The sequence below is a fragment of the Bidens hawaiensis genome, unplaced genomic scaffold (genome assembly GCF_021521415.1).
Source record: "Bidens hawaiensis isolate Kalapana, Puna unplaced genomic scaffold, B.hawaiensis_p1.1 tig00033565_1, whole genome shotgun sequence".
NCBI classification, from domain to species: Eukaryota; Viridiplantae; Streptophyta; class Magnoliopsida; order Asterales; family Asteraceae; genus Bidens; species Bidens hawaiensis.
This window is the reverse complement of record NW_027495767.1, coordinates 66,370-85,345: the sequence shown is the minus strand read 5'-3', so window position 1 is coordinate 85,345 and position 18,976 is coordinate 66,370. Positions and strand designations below refer to the sequence as shown.

General features: G+C 35.5%; 1 protein-coding gene across 1 annotated transcript; it reads right to left on the bottom strand.

Moving 5' to 3' along the window:
- Positions 1-627: 627 nt before the first annotated feature.
- LOC143585113 (LOB domain-containing protein 16-like) lies at positions 628-2,353 on the bottom strand. Its single transcript, XM_077066976.1, has 2 exons — positions 1,773-2,353; positions 628-969 (listed from the first exon to the last, which is right to left on the bottom strand). The coding sequence occupies exons 1-2, from the start codon at positions 2,049-2,051 to the stop codon at positions 628-630; spliced, it is 621 nt and encodes a 206-aa protein (XP_076923091.1). The 5' UTR covers positions 2,052-2,353.
- Positions 2,354-18,976: the final 16,623 nt, after the last annotated feature.

Below are 18,976 nucleotides of genomic sequence, written 5' to 3'. Positions count from 1 at the left end.
ATATTACAGGTATGAAAGATATGAGTTTATATTTTACTAACCCACCAAAATAGGTTTGGTTAGTCTTGTAGATACAAAGAAACATAACAAGGTCATGGATACAATGGTATATGTTTATGATATGAGGTGATAGAATTTTTCATATGAAGATCAAGCAACATTGTTCAACTTCAAGATTCACATGTCAAGGGCCAAGACGCAAATGATTGAGTACGAAAGTTTTGAAGCTTTCATAGAATATCGATATTTACCATTTTAACGGATACATAAATTAGGGGGAGACAATAAGCGCTGCACTCTTTTTCCCTTAGCTATGATTTTGTCCCACTGGGTTTTTCTAGCAAGGTTTTTAACGAGGCAGCATCCCGAAGCGTATGAAGTTGATAACCAAGGGGGAGTGTTATGAATAATAATTATTATGGTTATCAACACCTAAAATAGATTTGGCTTCTTCTCCAAGTTTTCTCATCCCTATATAACATTCTATTGTATCTCATTGTATACTACACTTGATTAATCAAATCTTCATATTTATCCCTACATCTCTTTCTCACATGTTTTCCTATTAGGTTTGTTTCACAACATCCATAACGTTATATTTATTTGATCACACATATCTAAACTACATCAATTCCTCATCATTCTGACAGCAAGTTCTTGAAGCTCACCCAAATCACTTTCAAAAATTCTCTTCTTGAAGAACACATGATCATCACCATCATGATGATAGTTTCTGTACTGACTCTCGTGAATCGATGTTCCTTCGTTGCTGTGATCGATCCATGACTCCATCAAACCTTGTGGTGATATGTTGAAATTCTTGTTATTTGCAGCATTAGTCATGTAATTCTGATAATACATTGCTCCAGCCATATTTTCAGGCTGTTGATTTCCAAGATTTCTTAAATCCATGTACCCTTGTGCCACTTGAGCTCTGACTTGCATCAATTGTGCTCGTAAACATGCAACCTAAAGATTTACAAACATAAATTAAAGAAATTAGCCAAGATTTTGAATATAGATTGGCCGCCCTCGAGTTTTATTTGATGCTGCAATTTTTTGCCTGCCAACCCTCTGATTCTTGTAACTTTTTTAGACCATTTTTATTGCAGCCCACTGGAGGCCGCCTATTGCTTACGTGGAGACGTCCTTTGGAAGGGTACGTCACTACATGGGGCTAGAGTGTTGAGCGATAGGTTTTGTTTACTTCTATTATTCTTTTCCGTTATTTTAGATTTACATGGAATGAATTATTGACTTGGATATTGTGTATTTTAACTCGTACACTATATTAAAATGTAATTTTAAATCATTTTAAATGTCATAATCCGGCAAAATAACAAGAATACGTAATGTTTAGATCATAAAAACATTAATTTGTATACTCTTTTTTACACAATTCTTGTTTCTTTTATGCAATACTTCAATTTATATAATTATTTTATTTATTTATTGTAATATATTAACTAAATTTTATAAATAATCTGATTTATCATAAAACAATTTGATTATGTAAAAATTTAAAACAAAAAAAAGAGAGAGATGGAAATATAAGAATTTGTAAAAATAAAAAATATATATATATATATATATATATGGATAAAGAGAAAACTATTGATTTTAAAGATTTAGTGAAAATCTAATGCGACAGTTGACTAAACATTTACCAGCTACTACTAAGCTTTCGGATCGGAGATAGTCTTATAAATGGAAAGGAAAACTTTAGTCTATAATCTGATATTAAGACTTTTAACTATTGTCATTGTTTATACCTGTTGTTGTAAGGCGAATATATGAGCAACACAACCATAAACAGGATCTTTGATCCTAGCTTGAGCTTCATAAGCAATGGTGACCACCGCCTGGCAACGGTCGGCTACAGCCACATGGTGCAACAATTTTGAAACATTGCTTGCACCAAACACCTTGTGGATGGCAGCAAATCGATCGGAGCCTTGTTCCCAGCAGAAATAGGGTGCAAAGATGCAATCAGCAGTGCATTTTCTTCTCAGAAACTTGCATGCACCACAAGGTGAACTGGTTGCTGCCATGGAAGAAGCTTGGACACTTGTGATTTGGGTGTGAAAGAAATTAAGATGGAGGGTGCACACGAGGGGACTTGAAAATGGTGAAAAAATAGGTAATTTAAAGGTAGGAAGGAAGACAAAGAAAGTTTCTATGTAGGGTTGTAAAGAGGCAAGGAGTACATGGTTTCTTCAATTTTAGAGTTGCTTTTTATTGAGGCATAGACTATTCCAACATGAGTATTTAATATGTTTACACTTTATACGACTTTTGGTTTTGGCCTATTATTTTATTTTATGTTTTGGCAATTATATCTCATTTTTATTAAATAAAAATAGTTTCAATGATGTTTTAGGCTCTTTGGATAGGGATGATAATGAGTTGGATTGAAAATATGTTTATGTATTCCTAAATCTATACCTAGTTAGTACTAACAAATCTTGAACTTGTTGGGTATTTATCGGGTAATTACCCGTCAATTATCGAGCGAACCCGTTGTAGGTTCCCTAATAACCGGATCTAACATCGAACGAATTGTTATAGATAAATGATCGAGACGGGTGTGGTGAAATCAAACGATCAAACAAATAGTATAAAGATAATATGGATAGTGAACGACTTCGTAATCAATAATAAAAGATGTAATATATTAAACGGACTGATCCCACCCAAGGTGAGTTCCCCTTGGGTGGTTGCACCTTCGAAAACACACACATAAAACTAACAAAATATTCTCTATTTGTAGATAAAGGCAAATATTCTAGAAGTTCTCCCCATTGAAGATAAGCGCGTGCATTGAAGCTCTCGTCTCGGATCCAGATTACTCGTCGACTTTAATTAATCGCTTGACCAAAATATATTTAACGAATTTCGCCACATTGATATCACAAGTCACAATTTTTTGACCTAACACCCGTGAGTTTCTTGTATACCCATTAGCTTATGAAAATATCCAGCAATTCAATTACATCGAGTAAGAAACAATTAATAAATTACAAAAATTGGTTACCATAAAATGATGTCAATAACTAATCGATTGCAACAAATAATTGTTATATACAAGTTTTGATGAATAAATAATGCTCCAAGTTACACATGACACGTCTAATTCTGACACAAAAAAGTCAACCATATATAAATAATAATCTTTAAGGTTTGTTAAATGTTGGGTTACTCAGGTATATCATCATATAAATGAGGCTATGCTATAAGGTAATCGGACATATTACAAATCTCATACATGCATGTCCAAACTAATGAAAATTTTCAAAAGTAATACCAAACCCGTCCCACACCCTAATTGGACGAGTATTACATATCCCAAATGTTTTGGGTTTTTCTATCATACTCAGGTTTCATTATCATCCTTATTTTGAGGAATCTTGATAACAGCTTTAGTCATTTTTTGGAATGTGTCACCATCGGAGAGGAGATAGGAAGAAGAAGCATGAATCTCCAAGGACGCCTTCAAAGAATTATATGAGAGGTGGATGGGCGTTTTTAGCTAAGAGAGAGACAATTCGAGAAGGTATCCGTACAAATATTTTTAAAGAATTTTGGATAGATGCTCATTAGTCTTACTATGGTTGGTAAAATGATAATATTTATGTTTTGTTATCTATATAAAATATTTAATATTAAGAAAAAGGTTTCTTAGCTAAAAGTTTTGAAGTTATGTTTTTAATGCAAATTGACAAGTACTTACTAGTAATATCGAGAAGTCTCTAGTAACACATCAAAAGGAGAGTTCTTGTTAAAATGAATGATTCTCGGATCGTGTTAAAATGCCTCTGTTGATTGGTGTAATATCCAAATATGTTTTTGAATTAAGTCAGTGTTTTAAAAATCAGTTTAAACCTGCCGGTTCAATTGGTTGAACCGGATTTCGGCGAGCAGCCGTTTTTTTATACTAGGTATATTTGAGCGGTTTTATGGAACATTAAACCAGCCGGTTTTCATAAAACTAGTTTAAAGCCCACAAGATTTTTTTATGTTTCAGATTCTTTTTTTTTTGTATATGTTACTTATTTCGTATGATTTTTGTATATTATGATTATATGTAACTAAAACTTCTTATTTATTATTGTAAGAATTGAAAGTACTTATAATCTTGTTGATGAGGACGGCGAAGAGAGTGAATTTCATCTTTTAAGCGATCGCGAACTCGAGCATACAACACTCCGATGGCATAAATATATTGTGAACCTTTATTTCAAAAGAACTTTGCTGGAAAATCAAGTGCTTTTGTATTGTTTTTTGAATATGGATTAACTTTTGAATGATATTTTATTATGGAATTACGTATTTTTGGTTTTTTTAGTTAAAGTTGCATTTATATAAAATTTTAAAGTAAATTATACAACCCGGTTGTACTATTTTTTAATCCAATCTGATAAAAATAAAATATCGGATTTTAAAACATTAAATTAAGTAAGGTGTTGTTTTATTTACGTGGGTTGGTTTATTTCAAAATTTGATTTTTCTTTTTCTACATTTGGCTAGACAAGTGTTTAGCTAGTTTATCCGGATCCAACCAAATCCCAAAAAACCCATCACTTTTTCGAAGAATACCCAACTCAGTAAATAGTATGCCTTTGTAAAATCTATTTTGAATACCAACACAATTTTTTTATTTCTTTTTTATATCAATTAACCACTTTGTTGATTATCTACATGCCATCAATGATTTGATGCCCACTAATAAAAGTAGATTGTTTTAATTCAATTCATCAAAAATTACGAGTTAAGTTTTTATAATGTAAAGAATGGTTTAGGGTGTTGTAAGTGCAGGAGGAAGAAATACAGTTATTTTTCTGTATATTTGAAAAATTATTGTTCATGTCTTATAATTTTTTAATATATTTTGAAAGTGGTTGTGAGTGAAGAAACGAGAAATGGTGCTAAAAAAGGTATAAAAATGTATTATTTAATTGAAAAGTAAAGAGAAAATATAGTATTTTTTAGTGTAATTTTTTATTTAGAGATACGGAAAGGGATATGAATGCTCTTACAAGTTACAACCCAATCCATCACCTTAGCCAACCTATTTGTCAGCAGCTTCACAATTATTTTATATTGTAAATTTATTAGGTTAATTAAGCCATCAACCTTACAAATTAACGTAAAAAAGAGGAGTCGCAACTCAAAAGGAATTTTCGCGTTTGTATAGAACTCTTTGACAAACGACATAATGCCATCCCTCAAAATATCCCAATATCTCTTGAGAAAAGCAGTAAAAAAAACTATCCAGTCTATGAGATTTATCACTAACACAAGACCAAATAACATCTTTCACTTCTTCGATAGAGAGTTCCTCTTTCAACCCAAACAACACAATGAAATTCAACCCGTCTAGCTCCAGCCTAGAATTAAACCCTTGAACGCCCTAGAGCCATAATCCAAATGTTCAGAACAAAAAAACCGGCCGATGATCAGAGATGGTCCGATCTAGTGTCGTCACTTTATTGACGGAATCGGATCTAAAATAATTTGAGAAACTAAAAAATAATCTAAGTCACTCTTTATTCAAATATTCAATTAAATAGTATTTCTCTATTTACTCCCAATATATGTTCCATATGTTAAGAAATTAGATGAAATTGATGAAAAGCTAAAGCTTTTGTTTGGTAAGAGGTAGTGGAATGGATGGGAATGAAATTGGTGAGAAAATATAATGGACAAGAGGATGAAATAGATCATTATAATTTATTTGTTTTGTTTTGTTAACCTATAAGATTAAAATAAATTATTACTTCATGTTGTTTGATAACAAAAAAAAATGAAACCAGTACAAACTTGGACCCCAATCGATAAAATAATATTTTTTTAAAATCCCAATGTCCCAGCGAGACTATAATTTAATAATTACTAAAATATTCCAAAATTCTATGTTGTCTAGTTAAAAAATCTATAGTCACTTGTTTTTTTTATAAACTTCAAATCTATATTGAGTTTATCTTTAAATCTCTCTATTGCACTTAACAATTGAGACACTGTATTTTCGTATTGTAACAAAAAGTTGTGAAAAGTTGTTGCCTATTGCAATGCTTCTTTCCGAGTAACCAGTTCCAAATGCACTGAATCATCATCAACCAGATATTGAACGGTATCCGCCATAATATAAGTCAACTCTTTAAATTAATAATTTATTAATTAATTAATATAATAATATTCGCTAATTAATAAGTATTCCAGTCTCAAACATTATTAATTTATTGAGATTTTATTATAGATATAGAAAGAACAATCATTGCATACATGCTTTTTCCATCATCAGATAAGCTGTGTTGAATTACAACTAAAAACTTTATTTGTCTTTCTAAGGGCAATAACATCATTTTGTGTTGAAATGTTATTGAAGGACAAGCATCCGTGTCTTATGTTTTATTGATAGCAGCGTCTACAATCTGCTCTAGTCTTGTTCACTTTGCGAGACGTTTAAATAATGCGACCTTGGGCTCAAAGGTGTTGAAAATTTCATTGAAACGGAGAAGACAAGTTAGAACTTTCCTAGTTGTTTGTATAAACTTATTTGATGTAGCATCGGTTGCTAAATAATTAAAGTAAATACAAAGTTCACACGAGCAAATAAATAAATAAAATTAGGGGGGGAGTGGAAGAAAAGGACCCCCCCCCCGCGCCGGCTATAGATTGATATTTTGATTTATTTCTAATCGATTACTTAACTTTTATGTCTTTAGTAGCTTTTGCTTGGAAATGTTGAACCAATTAACTTGAACCAGAAGATAGCATATGTGACAATATGAAAAAAAAATTTGTGTTATTCTTCTGCAGAAGATCCAGACCCTCTTAATATTTTCTCCTCTTAACGGTATGATATAATCTCATTTTTGTCTCTTTTAAATGCAATTCTTAAGACTATACGTAACGGATAATGTCCGTAAGGCATTTCCTACCACATCATCGTCATTCTTTTTAATAAAAATAACACTCATGGCCATATAACATGCCATAATGCCCGAGGATGGTGTAGGGACTTTAACTTTTATTCACACCAGTAAATATGATGTGTAAATATGATGTCTACTATAATGCCTTGTTACCAATTATATTTTTATGGTTGCGTGTTGGTACACTTGGAAGGCCTGGAACAATTAGGGGTCTGTTTGGTATGGTGTAATGGAATGAACAAAGTAATGGAATGGACGTGGTAATGGAATGGGTAATTACCTTTCCATTGACATGTTTGGTTACCATGTAGGAATGAAATGAATTATTAGTCTTTATTTTCTAACAAGTTAGAAAAAGCTGGAACAAAATAAAAATGGTAGTGAGTAGCGGTGGGATGGTGGTGGTGGGCGGCGAGTAGTAATGGTGGCGGGTGGCGATGGGCGGGAGCCGGGGAGCGATTGTTGATGGTGGCAGGTGGTTCTAATAGTGGGTGGTGGTGGCGATGACGGGCAGTGATGGTGATGGTGGGAGCGATGGCTGGTGGTGGCAGTGGTGAGCGACGCTGGTGGGTGGTGGTGGGCGGTGGTGGCGGAGGTGGGTGGTGGTGGTGACGGGCGGCGGAGGAGGGTGGTGGTGGTGGCCAGTGGCGGAGGCGGTGGTGGGTGGTGGTGGGCGACGGAGGTGGTGGTGGTGGGTGGTGAGAGGGCAATGGGTAATGGTGGTGGGAAGGTGGTGGAGGTGACATAGGGTATGTTTGGCAAGGAACTTTTAGAAGCTTTTAAGGACTTCAAACTTTTAAGAAAAAACTCATACCTAACAAAAAGTCTTGTTTGGTTCAATGAGTTTGAAGCTTTTATATTATGAAAAAAAACTCTTTTTTTAAACGCTACTACTACTATCGTTTGAGAAAAGACTACAAGCTTTTACAATTGAATTTACAATTTTGGTACTTGAACTTTCATCAACTTTTGTTAATTTATATAATAGTTACATATTTTACCCTTATTCACAAACTACCCCCATGACTCTTTAAAAGTCCATAACTTTTTCACACGTTAATATTTTTTTAAACACATTACATCATAAAAAAGAACATTTTATTCTCTTTAATTTGAGTATGATATTGATATACTTCTTTACCGGTTATGATTGGCAACAAGTCGAGTCAGACGAGCTCGGGTCATGTGTAAAACCAAATTAGGGTCGGAACGAGTCGATAAAAAAAGGTTAATTTAGTTCGGTTCGTGTCGGTACGGTTTTGGGTCGAAAGAGGCCAGGTCAGAACATGTTTCAGATTAAAACGGTGTCGGGTCGGAAAGGGTTTCAAATCAAAAAAGGTTGGTTTAAAAAACTATCTATTTGAAATTACTGTATATTTTAGCTTTGTTTCTTGATTTTCATCACGATTACACGCTTGCTGCCTTTGCACGAAGTACGCATCTGCATTCGGGTTATGCGTGCACTAATATCAAGTGAATCATGTACCGACACTGATTATGCGGTTGATCTCAGGTTGCGCGCGTACTCCGCCGCACCGCGCTGACACCCAATTAGTTTTATTAAAAGCTCCAGCTACTCTGTCAAATACCTAAATATATCTAAAAAGCTCCAGCTACTCTGTCAAGCACCTAAATATATCTAAAAAGCTATAGCTAACAGCTACCAGCTTCTAGCTTCCAGCCTCTAGCTTCCAGCCTCTAGCTAGTTTTGCCAAACACACCCATAGTGTGAAAGTGGGATGGAATGAAAAAAAAACAAGGGGGATGAATGGAATGAATTTGAGGTGTTTTAGGGGGAATGGAAATATGGAATGACCATGGTAATGGGTGATTCCATTCCATTGACCAACCAAACACATTCTTTTTTTCATTCCATCACAATGGTGTATTTCATTCCGCCTCTTATTCATGCATACCAAACGTTACGTAGATCTTCTCAAACAAACCTATTAAGATCCAGAATATTCTCGGTGATATAAAAGTCTTGAGCTTTTTATAAATTAAGAATAGGTCAAAGTGTACGAATATAGATTGAAAGAAATGGAGGTTACTGTATTGTAATTGTGGTCTTCTGTTTGTATTTCTAGTTCCTCCTAGCTTCTTGTTAGCAATGATTAGTAGTTTTACACTTTTATGCTTTAATAGAAAGTTACACTTAAAAAAGAAAACCAATAATATTTGCATGTTATTGCTAAAATTAAAATTTGCACGAATTTGTAACGTCAAATTTATCATTTAAGCAATTGGGTTATTTCCAATTTAACGGGGTTATAAATTGATTTGAGTGTGAATTTAATGATCAAGGGTTGAATTCATACTGGGTATATTTAGAGCATCCACACCCATAAACCAATTCAAACCTCCACCTTATCGTCACATCATACTCTAACCATTTTTTTAAAAAACCTCACTTTTTACTACCCCCATAAACCAATAAAAACCTCCACCTCATCTTCTACATCACTACCTACTTTTACTACTATATAATAAATATGTATATATATGTATTAGTAGTGGTGCTCGCGCGCTGCAGTGGGGACACAACAAGAATTTGGTTTGTTGCACGTCGACATGAGTTTTGTTTAAAATGTTAAGCGATTAAATGACTAAAAAGTTATGATGTAGAGCCCATAAATCGCATAAACAACATCATAACAGGACTAAAAATTAGACTAATTATTGAACTTTGTTACATAAACTTTAATCCCATCTCAAAATTACAGTTGAACTCGTATGCATGGATAGGTTATGCATCACATCTTTTAAAATGCATATACTCAGATAGGTCATGTATATATATTTCTTTATAAATATGGTATTTTCCTAGCCAAGCAGACCTACCTGAACGAGCCGCAACAGCCCTAAACCGAGTCAAGAAAAATATATATGAATTGGAGCATCTAAAAAACGACTCAATAGGAATAAATTTATGAATATGTCACTAAACATGGTCTGCATTAGTAAATAAGATACAATTGTAACAAAAATGTTAAATCGGGTAATGAATTATTGCAAAACGTGTCAAACATGCCACATCTGAAACGGGCATGGGTTAAAGTTAGATAAAGAATTACCTGAAATAACTTGAAATGTAACACCCCAACCCGGAACAGGCTGACGTGTCACTATTACCGATATCAAATCAATGCCACAATCCAAAATACAACAAAAATCAATGCAACCTATGTCATATTATTAAACCAAAATGAATTAACTCCTAAAAGCTTGAACTTCATTATTCTCTCTCATCACTAATTTCCCAGAGTCCCGAATTACCTGAAAACAAAATAAGAAAAACAAAACAAGAAAATACGGCTGAGCCAAAAATTGCCCAGTAACGGAGAGAACAATAGTACAGGTAAAGGCATACATAAGACAAAACACATACTGAAATAAAACTGAAACTATTGCGGATATAAAACCACGTTTTAGACCGAACTATAATTAGATGCGAAACATAATCCGATACACGATCGGGACGTAATCTGAATATACTCAAATTTAATCAAATGCAGATACACATATAAAAAACGGACCAGAAATATAGCGAAACAAAATATAATTACTAAAATACACGACGATGATGTTAAAATAAATAGGTCGTGTAATACGGAAGCACCCAGAGCCTAAACAGAGGGGTACACAGCTAGCTAGTCCATGCACCAAGGAGACGGTGTGGGTGGCGTGCACACATTGTTCCATCTCAAACAGAAGTCAGGAGTCAGGAGTCAGGAGTCGGAGCTAAGATCGATCTATACGCCTCTAAGTGGCCAAGGTACTACATGAGTACTTTCAGAGACGCCGTGAACTTTGATTACGCACTGTCACGATAAGTGCCATGTCGTTGACGCCCCAACGACAAGTCAGAATTTGCTCGGGTAACAAAGTACTAAAGATAACACCATATAACTAAACATATTCAAACCAGAACATGCAATAAAGAGTACAAAATAAATAATCTATTGCATGCTACAAAAATATATTATATAATATAACTGAACTCAAAATATAACTTTCGCGTAACAAAAATCCGTACTACAAAGTAACGGAATAGAGTCAATACTATAAGTAAACGAAAACAGAAACCGTAACGAAGTAACGGAATATAATTTATACTATGAGTGACAGAAACCAGAAACCGTACTACCAAGTAACAGAATATAATTAATACTAAGAGTAACAAAAACAGAAACCGTACTACGAAGTAACAAGAAACAGAATCCGTACTACGAAGTAACGGAATGTATATATAATACTAAGAGTAAACGATAACAGATTCCGTACTACGAAGTAACGGAATGTATATATAATACTAAGAGTAAACGATAACAGATTCCGTACTACGAAGTAACGGAATGTATATATAATACTAAGAGTAAACGATAACAGATTCCGTACTACGAAGTAACGGAATGTATATATAATACTAAGAGTAAACGATAACAGATTCCGTACCTCAGTAGTCAATACGTAAGCACGCAAAGTCGAGCCACGTTAAGTTGTACTAACACCTACATGTTATTTATAGTTTGAATTAAATTTACAAAACTTAATTTAGTTATTTTATTCGTTGGTACCTTCTGCTCCGGCGACGGAAGCGTTTAAATATTTACTTTGCCATGATGGTGATTGTGTGCATTGATTGTGTCCAGGTGCGTGTTTACTTGTGTGTTTTAGGATTTTACCCATGTGATCAAATTAAATAGTGATAAAATAGTTTATTTTATCAAGTACTATGATTATGATTTTAAGAATTTAATAAGTTTGTTTCACACCTTTTGAACAAAACCATGCACACAGTATACACATGGCTTTACACATGCTAACCTACGTACACTTATCACCACACACACACCATACACAAACACGACAAACGCATGCATCACACACCGCACCCATCCAACACACACATGTTTTTCGTTGAACCAAAACTAAACGAAACCGCGGTCGCCGAAACAAATTAAAACGATACCAAAATTTATATCTTTTAAGTTTAAATGATCAGACGGAGGTTTCTATTTGGTACCTTAATAGTCGAACCAACAATCAGAGTATGAGACGAGCGATGGCGCACGAATGAGGGATGGCGGCTAGTTCAGAACGATGGCCAAGGCGGAGAAGTGCATCGGTGGTGGTTAACTACGATCGCGACAACAAGCAGCGAGGAGGGTGGCGGCGTCACAAGGTGGTGCAGCGGCGGATTACCAGACGTGTAGAGCGTGACCTTACTTCTCCTTTGTAAAACAAAGCTTCATATTAGTGAGTATTAGTTGCCGGCCGGAACCAAACAAGGTGGTGTACGTATATAACATAAACACACAAAACAAATTATTAAAACTCACCTCAATGGTTTAGCGAAGCGAATAAGAGGACCGAGACGGCAGCGGCGTAACTCAAGAACGCGTGCGGGCTGATGATAGTCGTCTCCGACAGCAATCAATAGCGGTGGCGGTAGCTTCCGACACGTTGTGGGACGATGGTGGGGTTAAACTCAGTCGCGAACGGAGGCTGGCGGTGCAACGGAGCCGAAGAAGAATAGCGGCAGTTTATTAACGGGGCGGCGATGTCAAAAGGTGGCGTTGGGTCCTTAAAACAAAGACAGAAGCGGCAGCGGTGGTTGTCTCCGGTGATAACAAATTGCGGTGATTATGGTGGGTCACGGCGGGTCGTCAGGGAGTATGAAATTCGTGATGGGTTTAGAATTGATTTACGTGGCTTAAGGGTTATATAAGTCGAGTGATAGGGTTCCCGTCGTGATGCTCATACTTCGGATATTTAGTTTGTAGCAGATAAGAGATAAATGAGGTTCTTGGTCAAAATATCAACACATGATGGAAGGGAAAATAATTTTACGTAGGCTTGTTTTACAAGGATTCAAATCATTAAATAGATTTCTTTTAGTTTATCTAGTTTTGTATATAATTCCCTTTTAGCCAAATCTATTTTCAATATTTATTATCATATAAACATTAATATATCATATTTTATAAAACTTAAATTTACGGGCATTACATGAAATGTTTAGGAGCTTTTAGCACATCAAGTGAAGAGTCTGAGTCAGCACTCAACATATATTAAAGTCCAAGCTTTTAAGAGTGATTTTCTTGATTTCTTTAGCTCCATATGATTCTTCTTTTAGATATTCCTTTAATAGTAAAATTAAAAATAATTAAAAAAAATAAAGAAAAACGATATAAAATTAAAAATCCTGGCACTAAAGTAATTTGACATAAAGTATTTTTAAATAGGTAGAATCATAACCATAGAGGTGGCAAAAATGGACAGGTAAAAAGGGGTCACATTAGGTCAACCTAAAACAAAATTTGGGTAAAGTTTGAACCGTTTGACCCACTTGAACAGTTTCTTTTTTAGTGTAATACCTTAAAAGCAAGGGTCGGATCAGAAGACCCGTGAGTTTTCACTTTTGATGCGCATAAACCTTCTACATCTGATCGCGTTTTCACTTTTGATATCGCCTCTTAAGGTTCTTCCATTCCAAGTTTTATACCGAGTATAATCTGAAACGTTTAAAAACCGTAACAATTAAAGAAAGAAGAAGGTTTAACAAAAATTGAATATACAGCGAGTATTTTGGACTTACATAAGCTGAATGTCATTCAACGGCCTGGTTATTATAGTTAGTTGCTGCAGTAACCGCTTTTGCTATCACAAAAGAACTGCCAACTGGCAGTTGCACAAATCTGGTTAAAATCAATGAGCTCGGCAAACCCAGTCTTGGCCATAATGGATATTGGCTATATAAAAAAGTTAATTAATAAAAAAATGTAATTAATAGGAATAATAATATAACATACCTGGTCCATTCCACTAAATTGTGCCCCAATGTTTCATACCGAAAAACAAAAACTGAACGGTTTTCAAGACCTATTGTTTTCGGTTTCTATTTTAAAATTTTGTAGCATTTGAAACTGGAGTTCTTTAAAGGTGGAACAATTGTGAAATTTACTATAATTATGGTATATATACCTGTTGATAATAATGGAAGCATATGCCAGTCAGTATAGTTCTCAAGCATAGGTCTCTTACATTTATACCTTGACTTGCCTACATAAAAAATGTTACAAACATATCAAAATACATTAAAAAAGGCTAATTTATTTCCATTATTCTAATTATAATCATAGCAAACCGCAGGTATTTGGGAGTAAACTTGACGCCTTCTAACAAGAACGCGAATGGGATCAAGAAGAAAAAGGAGAGGATTGTTATAACCGAGAAAAGATTGATATTATCCAAAGCTTCCTATCATTAATCACTTGATTTTATTACAAGTATTATTATGTATATGATGGTTGATTAATGACACTTTACCTCTTTCTTAACCATAAGCATTTTGCTAAGCACATTACGCGATTGGTTGGTTACATTTGAAGCCATTGCATTCCCAAACCCAACCCTGTAACACTCACATATGATGGTCAACAGGTTAACTAACTGTATATATGATGATACATAACATGTTGCAGGCACTTAAAAATATCAAATAAACATAAATTTTGGAGATCCAGAAAAATAATATCTACAAATTTCAAGAGATGATAATAATACTTTGAGAAGATTGACATTATGGGCAGCCATTATTGCAATTGTAGAACACACAAAAGTTGTAGAGCTTGAAAGCCTAGGCCCTATGTGGGCAAGAAAGAGAGAAAGTTAAAAGCACAAGGGGATTTAATTTATACTATTTGAACTAAAGTTAGATAAACTTTATTAAATTAAACAATATTGACTACAAGATTCCACAAGTATTTGAACATTGAACAGAATCCTTACCTGTAAGAACTGTTCCATCAATCATAACCTCAAGCCAAACTGGTGAGCTAATATCCAACCCCCTCGATTTAGCATATTCATGGAAACCTTTGTTTCTGTAAAATAGAAACCATAAGTTTCTAATACTTGCATACCAATTGTTTTACGACATATCGATTGTTAGACTGTAACAGTTGGTAGTAAGTTAAATCAGATATCTGTAACATCCAACTTTTTGTTAATAATAAATGACGGAAAGTTTTGTTATTAACTGTGTGTCGTTAAGTTAGTCGTGTGCTAAATGTTTGGATAAGGATTTGAAATGGGAATGGAGAGTGGGTGGTGGGACCCATACCCCACTATATAAACCCAACCCGCCCACCATTTCACCATTTTGTTCTCCCTCCCCACACACTAAAAACACACACACACACACTTCTTCTCTCAAACACCCGGATCCAAATCCGAGCAAAAGAAAAATGAATCTCGTGTTCAACGTCATTGAGCAACAAGAAACGTTTGGAAGATTCTGCGTGTTGTCCCGATCTGAACTCGAACCCGAAGCAAAGGTAGGTTTCGGTTTAAATGGTTAAGTTTTATGGTTAAAATCGTCATGCAAGCAGATATAATAATAGATCGGGTTGTAAAATGTAAGAAAAAAATATAAACTTGGTAAGTTATAACCTCTTGGGTGCATTTTGTGATAAAAAGGTGGTGTTTTGACTTGGAGAGATGGGTTCAGGATCAGGTGCATGGGGTCAGAATGTGTCAAAAGTTGGGAAAGAGTAAAAATCAGGTCCTTAGGAAGAGCCACGAAGTAAAATGGCCATTAAATGGTAAAAACAAAGAAAAAGAAGAATTTCGCATCGCATAAGCCATGCGAAGCGAAAAAGGCTATTTCGCATCGCATGACCATGCGAAGCGAAAAAGGTAATTTCGCATCGCACAGTCATGCGAAGCGAAATAGTTTCAAGCGAAGCGAAACAGTTTCATGCGAAGCGAAACAGTTTCATGCGAAGCGAAATTCCATGCATGCGAAGCGAAATTCTTCCATGCGAAATTTATAAAATTCATTTTCTGATGCATTTTTGTTAAAGGACTGTTAATGAAAATAAATTTTTTCCGAGCTGACCTGGCAGCTCAACCCCAGCCAGGGGCGCTGCCCCTTGAACCCTGCTAGGGGCTGCCACCCCTAGACCCTGCTACCAGGGGCGCCGCCCCTAGACCCCCGTTAGTTGAGGGTGTCATTGACTTAGATATAAGAAGTAGTAGTAGTAGTAATGGATATTTGACACTCGTAATGAGTTATACAATTAGCCGTGCACAGTTAAAGAAGGGCATTACTATTAACGGCGAGAGAAACCGACTTCAGGTGAGTTTCTAGCCCCTTTATCCGTTACGTTTTTGGGGCTGTGTGCATACTCCTTTTAGTGTATGATATGTGTATGTTATATGTATGACTAAGTATTGATTGTTATTATGGAATGTCTATACAAATGAATATGTACATATACGTATATGCATGACCAGAAGATATGTAAAGTATGCATGAATGAAAATGAATGTATGATCGAGTGAAGTGACATGTATGGTTATTGGAGACAAAGGGACCAGACCCTAATAATATCTAAGACAGAAGGGACCAGACCCTGATAATATCTGAGACAGAAGGGACCAGACCCTAATAATATCTGAGACAGAAAGGGACCAGACCCTAATAATATCTGTAATGGTAGAGATAGAATAGCCTATGGTAAATTATAAGGCCTTATGAAAGAAAGTATGTAAGGGTGTGTGCATGTATATAAAGTTTGTATGAAAGAAGTAAGAGTAAGTAAGGTATGAATACGTATCTTCGGATGCGTATGAGTAAGGATATGAATGTATTGTATGTTAATTGATTAACTAGAACTCACTCAGCGTAGCTGACTTTTAGTATGCACGCAGGCAAATAGGTTGAGGCAGCTGGCTTAAGGAGGGACACAGGGCATGGACTGAAGAGACTGGTATCCATGATGAAGTGTTATGACTGTTTTAATTAATTACTTATGAAAAGACAATTTGTATGTTAAGACAAGAATGAATGCTTTGTAATGTGATGTTTGAAGTTTTTAATTATTCCGCGAAGTTTTAATTTACTCTGATTTTAGAACTGTGTTTATAAGTAAATCCAACACCAAAGTAGGGTTACCGGGAACGGGGCCTTACAATATCGTTTAAAGAAATGAACAGAATTCGTTTACGTTCGTTAATATATTCAATAAAACGATTACACCCATTACCATTTAGCCTAGATTTAATAACTTTTTAGGCTATACACATTGTTGTACATATTTACCTATAATTGTTTTTAGCTCAGCTATACTTATTCATCTATACTCATTTTCTTAATGAACGACCACAAACAAGAAAAATCGTCCGTTTAAGTGTTCGACTTATATTGTTTGTTCTTTTAAAGTTAAACGAACGAACTCAAACATGCCCCGTTCATGTTTTGTTCAGTTCGTTTACACGCCTAAAAAGTTGTAGTTGCTCACCCGCTAATATAATGGCCTCCTCGACGTTTCTTCAGGTCAATCCCCTACAAAAACATGAAACTTCCTTCAATATTAAAACCATGCTATTTTTTTTTACTATATAAGCAATAGATGAATGAGTATAGTTGAGCTAAAAACAATTATAGGTAAATATGTACAACAATGTGTAGAGCCTAAAAAGTTATAAAAATAAATTAAAATAATCAATCTTTAAAGAATAAAAACATTAAAGAATAAGGATCTAGATTTACCTTCATTTTTTTTTTTGAAGTATTTTCTTGACTTTATTCTTACATAGTTGCATCCATCACAGTGAATATTAACTTTGAGTGAAAGAGTCTGTTTATGCAAGAAGAAAAGGTAGTTAATATTAAATAACAAACCCGAGTAGCATGAAATGCATAGACGGCCGGAAACCGGCATCGGAATCCTAGACGGCTGCAAACCGGCACTGCCTTCATCCGCATAGTGGAGAAATCCCGGGTCTGGTTTGGTATGGGAACTCGTTGATGGTGGCGTTGGATTTGTATATATATATATATATGTCTCATTGTAATGATGTAATGATATATATGAATGAAACGACTTTCCCATCTTTTTGCATCAAACCGTCAAGCCCTGTACCGCCACGAACTGCCACCAGTCATGTTGAACTTGAACCACCATTAAACATCATATTATTAAACCCTCTATCCATTTCTGTTAACACAATTTTAACCTAAAACATGTAATTAAGTTCCTAATTTCAAATTCATCAGAATCATTAAACCTTAATTTCGTAATTCTACAAAACCTAGAAAATGAAACTGATTATTAGATGCATATCAGACATGTTATACAAGTCCATTACGCTCAAATTGAAGAAGAATATTATGCTAAAATTCCCCAAAATTGAAGCAGGATGAAGATATTATAAAAGTTAGAACTTAACCAAAAAAAACTCACCGGAATTCATAAGCAAAGGGAGGGCGGGTGCTAGGTATGTGAAGAGGTAGGTCCCAGCAGAGACCAGTTGGTCCCGCAAGACTCACCTTGAACATGGACGTCTGCGCAAAGGCCATCTGCTCCCGCAGGACCCACCATGCTCATAGAATCTTACGCGCAGTACGCAACCTGTACACGCAGGGAAAGCCTCCCAATGGTGAAGTACCCCGCCTGTTCCCGCAGTTGCGGATACAAGCCATCAGGGAAGGCTACCCGCAGACAGCAGGGCTACACGTACAAGACACTAGCTACTTCAGCAGTCACGTGAAGGCATGAGCAAGGCGGGAACAATCCCGCCCAAATGAGCCAGTCTGATTCTGAAAGATCTTTTGTACCATACCTACCAAGGTATGGATAGGACAGACGATCCGACCAGAACAGCCCATGAGCCAATCACAGGGTGACAGCTCACCGACAACAGTGCGAGGAGGAGCACCCTCTAGTACTGTTTGTCACTATTAGCCGCTGCCTACTCACCAACCCTCACTGTGGAGCATGCGCAGCCTACAGTTGGTGGAATAGTATTACTGTTGGCCGTAACCTATTCACCAACCAGCATGGCCTGCGTACAATCCACAGTCAGTGGGACGTGCATAGTCTACAGTTGGTGGAATAGTGCAGCCGACTTTATTACTGTTGGCTGTAACCTACCCACCAACCAGTATGGCCTGTGCGTAATCCACTGTTGGTTGAACAGGAATACTATTCAGCCGGCTGTACCTTCTAGAAAACCTACCTTCGGCTATA

Coding starts and splice junctions, on each gene's coding strand:
- LOC143585113 (XM_077066976.1), bottom strand. CDS start 2,051: ATGGCAGCAACCAGTTCACCTTGTGGTGCATGCAAGTTTCTGAGAAGA. Junction 970..1,772: donor TATTCGCCTTACAACAACAG/GTATAAACAATG, acceptor GTAAATCTTTAG/GTTGCATGTTTACGAGCACA.